Source organism: Camarhynchus parvulus, chromosome 26, assembly GCF_901933205.1.
Source record: "Camarhynchus parvulus chromosome 26, STF_HiC, whole genome shotgun sequence".
Classification (NCBI taxonomy): domain Eukaryota; kingdom Metazoa; phylum Chordata; class Aves; order Passeriformes; family Thraupidae; genus Camarhynchus; species Camarhynchus parvulus.
The window spans coordinates 5,170,737-5,176,003 of NC_044596.1; the positions used below are offsets into that span (position 1 = coordinate 5,170,737).

General features: G+C 53.8%; 1 protein-coding gene across 2 annotated transcripts; it reads left to right on the forward strand.

Moving 5' to 3' along the window:
- The first annotated feature begins 200 nt into the window (after positions 1–200).
- Positions 201–4,816, forward strand: SNRPC (small nuclear ribonucleoprotein polypeptide C). 2 transcript variants are annotated; one of them, XM_030965709.1, is made up of 6 exons: positions 201–313; positions 707–749; positions 1,132–1,240; positions 2,484–2,573; positions 3,112–3,216; positions 4,441–4,816. In XM_030965709.1, the coding sequence occupies exons 1-6, from the start codon at positions 306–308 to the stop codon at positions 4,563–4,565; spliced, it is 480 nt and encodes a 159-aa protein (XP_030821569.1). In that variant the 5' UTR covers positions 201–305; the 3' UTR covers positions 4,566–4,816. The 2 variants fall into 2 exon arrangements, with proteins under 2 accessions (XP_030821569.1, XP_030821568.1); XM_030965708.1 differs by having other exon boundaries at positions 2,481–2,573; positions 4,441–4,812.
- The last annotated feature ends 451 nt before the right edge of the window (positions 4,817–5,267 follow it).

Here is a 5,267-nt window from a genome sequence, read left to right on the forward strand (position 1 = left end):
CGGGGTGTGTTCTGCGAGGAGAACACAAAGAACGAGCAGAACGCGCTTTGGCAGCGCCGGGGGCCCTAACGAACCCTGCGCGCCGGGGGGCGCTGCCGGGGCTGTGGGCGGGCGATGGTGGCGTGACCAGGGACAGACGGGAGGGCGCGGGATAGCTCCACCTGCCGGGCGAGGAGAACGACACGGCGGAGGCCATTACTGTCACTTCCGGGCCCTACGGCAGCCGGCGGGGGTCATGCGGCGGCGCGGTGTGAGGGCGTCACTGCGCGTGTGCGCCACTTCCGGCTGGCGGCGGCGGGAGCACCATGCCCAAGTGAGTCCGGGAGGCCGGGCCGGGGCTCCCCGGGGTTCCGGGGGTTCCGGGCGGGGGTCGCTGCTTCTCGGGGGTCCTGGTGCTCCCCGTGAGCCCAGGGGCGCGGATGACCGGGCGGGCCGAGCCCTGGCGCCCTGCGGGGTCGTTCCCGGGGCTCCGTTAACGCTCACAGCGTTAACATAATAAGGTCTGTCAGAGTCGGAGTTTGTCAGAGCTCAGGGAGCAGCTGGAATAATAATAATATTATTATTCCAGCTGATCCCTAATAATAATAATGAAATAATATTAATATTATTAATAATAATAATATTAAAACAATATGTTAATATTATCATTAATAATTATCGATAACATAATAAGGCTTTTAATAATAATAGGACTTTTCCCCGGCAGGTTTTACTGTGATTACTGTGACACGTACCTCACCCATGACTCGGTGAGTACCAAATCCTCTGCTTCTATTCTTTCTTGTGTGAAGACCATTAAAACAAAAGTTAGCTTGGCTAAAAGCAGCTCCTGTGGGTACAGCAGTGTTCCTTTATGTTCTCCCCTTCCGTGCAAAAAAGAGGGAGAACGTGCCATGGCCCTGGTGTTCTCCAGGGGGGCAGTGGCAGGGTCAGAGGTGGCAGCTCAGAGGCCTCAGGGCAGCCTTTGGAGAGTCAACACTTACTGTGCTGATAAAAATTTATAGAAAAGTTTTGTACATCACCCCTCCTCTGCCTGGGCACAGAAACAAACCTGCTTTAGGCTGCTAAATTAGACGTGTTTAAAATCATGTGGAACACCAGTAATCTTGGGGTTTCTGTGGCCTTTCCCAGCCCTCCGTGAGAAAAACCCACTGCAGTGGTCGGAAGCACAAGGAGAACGTGAAGGATTACTACCAGAAATGGATGGAGGAGCAAGCCCAGAGCCTGATTGACAAAACAAGTAAGGCCAATCTTTCTGTGACCCCGCCTGCCTCCCCATTCCTTCCCCTGCCTTTCCTCCAGCTGCTGCTCCCTGTTTCCACCTTGACTTTTCCTCACTTCCCTGGGGAGTCTTTGCTCAGTGAGTTATCAGTAAAATCTTGCAGTGTGGAGCCGGAGTTCTTCAGGTTTTGGGGCAGCCTGAGAGCTTTGCCTGCCACACAAGAGCTGAGGTTCCCTCCCGGGGCTGGTGGCAGTGGCTCCATGTCACTGTTCATGAGGGCTCTCAGTGATATCCTGCAGGGCCTCATAACAAACTTGTGCTGCTTGGCAGTGGCACGTTTTTGCTAAGAGCATGGATAAAAATTCCAAAAGATAGGAAAAAAGACGTAAAAATGTGTGGATTGTTGCATTTTTCACACGCTGAGGTTGCCCTCAGTTCCCAAGTGATGTTTTTTCCTGGCACTTAAAGGCTTAACTGAAGCCAGGCATTGATTCCTCTGTCACTTCAAGAGGTGCTTTTTCCTCTATGAAAGAAACACAAACACCAGATTGGCTTTGTGGCAGCTTTCCTTGGCTGGTGGGATAGCTCAGGTTGGACAGGACCCCTCAGGATCACTGATCCCACTCCCAGCTCCGTGCAGGACTGCCTGAGACCAAACCATGTGAACTGCAGCATCTTCCAGCTGCTCCCTGAGCTCTGACAGACTGAGAGCCGTGCTCACTTCCCTGGGGAATGTTCAGTGCCCAACCACCTCTGGGTGAAGACTTTTCCTAAAACATCCAGTCCGGATTTCCCCAAACTTATCCTCACTCTGTTTTCCTTGTGATGCTTCCAGCTTCCCCATCTTTTGCCTTCCTCCCAGTCAATACCAGTGGAATTCCTCCCCTTCCTTGCCCCCCATTTCCTGCCCCTTACCCTGTGTCCATTCCAGCACAGCATGTCCCAGTGGAACGCTGCGGATCCCGCCACGTGGTTGATTTTTGTTTTTTCCCTCTCCCACCTCCCCTCCTTCATGCCCTGCCCAGGGGTGTGACATCCACGCAGGAGCTCTCTAGTCCCAGCTGTAACAATAATTGTCTCCAGGAGTCTCAGGTGCTCCCCAGGTGCCCGGGATGTGTCAGCGCACGCAGCATGACGTGACCGCGGGGCATGACACGGACGAGCGACCCGGCCCTCCCTTCCTCGGCCTAGTAACTGGTGTTTTTTTTTCCCTGGGATTCTTTCTTTCCTTTTTTTTTTTTTCTTTTCCCCCCCAATGTAGCGGCTGCATTCCAGCAAGGGAAAATTCCACCGACGCCGTTCTCGGCACCACCTCCGGCCGGAGCCATGATTCCACCTCCTCCCAGCATCCGTAAGTTTGGGGCACTTTGGGACTGGGGTCAGGGCCCTCTGGAGCTTGGAAAGAAAAGGCCTTTTAGCTTGAAGCCAAGCCATCTTGAGCTTGTGCTCCCAGGGTGTGAGGAAATTCTGCATGAGAGCAGCTCAGTCCTTACTGTGTCTGATTTCTGGGATGCTGAGTGCACCAGGAGCAGTGACAATCCCTCATTCCATGAGGTCTCCTGTGCTGATGGCTCTGTTAAAACTGCACTGTAGGTTGGTTTGGGTTGGTTTTTTTAAAAACAAATCCCTTTGGTAGCCTTTTGCCCTTGAGCTGGTGAAGGGCCCAGAGCCCTCCCAGCCCAGAGTGGCAGCTCCCTGTGCTGGGTGTGCACAGCTGGAATTGGCAGCCAGCATATTCCTCCTCTGCTCACTTCTAGCCCCTGGAATCAGGGCTGGAATGGAGGCAGCTGTAAAGCCACTGGGGCATTAGTTACTGCCACATGCTGTGAGTAGCTGCAGTGCCCTTTGGGGGCTGAGAGTGCCCGTGTGTAACTGTTGTGTCTGTCCAGCTGGCCCCCCCCGGCCCGGCATGATGCCAGCCCCACACATGGGGGGGCCCCCGATGATGCCAATGATGGGCCCACCCCCCCCAGGAATGATGCCAGTTGGACCTGGTAAGTTTGGGATGGGGTAATTCTGCCATGGGGGGGTCTGGTGGGGGGGGGTGTTTCCCACCATCCTGTCCCACTCAGGGCTGGGCTGGTCACACTCTGTCACTGTGTCGCTGCTACCCCTGCATGGAGAGATTACAACAATTTTACAACCACTCATTAAACCCTTTGCTTCTCATTGAGAGTCACAAACCCCCTGTGCAGGCTCTGGGAAGTCATTGCTGTTCTCCCTCTGCTCTGAGCAGTGATTGTTTAGGAATTTGGTGCCTCCAGGTCTCAGATTTTGCACAAGAGGTGCATTTTTTGCACTAAATGGTTTTTTAGTGTTTAAAGCGTCTCAGGGGAACGTGTTCCAGAGAAACAATGGGCCTAGAAAAGGCTTTACCAGAACTGTAAACTAAAATGTCTTTGATCCATTCCACTCCTGAGCTTCCTGGCATTTGAAGAATTCTCAAGGGATATCTTATTGGAACAGTTCCCAGAACAAATCTATGGGAACACACACACACACGTGCACTGAAAGTAGTGAAGTGTCTTTGTAATTATTGTCTTGCATTTGAAAGTGTTCTTTGAGTGTTTTTAAAGGCTCAAGATAAATGCACAATCTGTGATATTCAGCAGCCTGGTGAAAATAAATGGCAAGGTGGAATGGAAACCTTCATTTCAGGGCTGTGCAGTAGAACCCCTGCTTTTCCCTGGCAGAGGTGTCCTGTGCTTGTTTGTGAGCACATGGGATGGTTTTGCAGCACTTTTTTCCAAATTAACACATTTCCAGATCAGTAATTAAGCTGGTGTGTCTCTTGAGTGGCTGGAAATAAGTTGTGAGTGAATATTGTCAGAATGGGTGTATAACCCACGGGCTTGGTTCCTCCTCTGCTGCTGGCTGATTCCTCAGGGAACGGAATCCATCTCAGCAGCTGCCAGATCAGGGCTTACAGACTTGGAACATGGGAGTTCCCTGGAGCAGGGTAGAGAGCCTGCCCACAGTGTGAAATTTCCCCTCTCTGAGGGTAATGAGGCAGATGTTGCTGTGAAGAGAAGCTGTGGCTGCCCCTGGATCCCTGGAAGTGTCCAAGGCCGGGTTGGACAGGACTTGGAGCAACCTGGGATAGTGGAAGGTGTCCCTGCCTCTGCTAGGGGAGTGGAAATGAATCTTTAAGGTCCATCCCCCTGACTGGGCAGTGGTGCTCCCAAGAGCTGTTCTCTAACCTGTCTCTCCCCTGGCAGCTCCTGGGATGAGGCCACCCATGGGAGGACACATGCCAATGATGCCAGGGCCCCCCATGATGAGACCCCCCTCCAGACCCATGATGGTGCCAACCAGGCCAGGAATGACCCGTCCAGACAGATAAAGATGGAGATGAAGCTGCCTTTTCATATTAGGACCTTCCCTATGACAAATACCACAGACCTGTGTGTGTCCCTGGGGCTTTGTACTCAGTGTGTGGAGAGATTCTGCTGTAACCTCAGCATACAAATGGACACACCCTGCAGTGACTTGTACAAGGTCTGGCTTTTTGGGTGTCTCTTCAATTGTATTATTTTTTTCCCTCCCGGTGAATGACAAAAACAAGAATAAACATTGATGTTGTTTCCATATGGACTCGGAGTCTTGTTCTGAACTCTCTCCTGGGGAAGAAAATAAGGGTGGGAGGGGCAGTGCTGGGCTGTGAGGGAAGTCAGGACTGATGGGGGAACCCCCTGGGAAGGGAGTCCTGGAGGATCCTAGGATGGCTCCAGGGTGGTCTGGGGGGTGATCCTAGGTTGGTTCTGGAGTCGGGTTCGGAGGGGAGTTCCAGGGTCGTCCCTGGAGGATCCTGGGGTGGTCTCCAAGAGGGGAGTTCTGAAGGATCCCGGGGTGGGGTCCTGGGTTGGTCCTGAAGTGGGCTCCGGATGGGGGTCCTGGAGCAGGGCCCTGGACGTCCAGGGGCTCACTGCGGCCGCCCCCTCTCCGCACACGGCCGGAGCGCGGCTGGGGCGGTGCGGGAAGGGGCCGGCCGGAGGCGGTGCGGACAGCGGCGGGCGGGGCGGTGCGGGAAGGGGCCGGTCGGGGG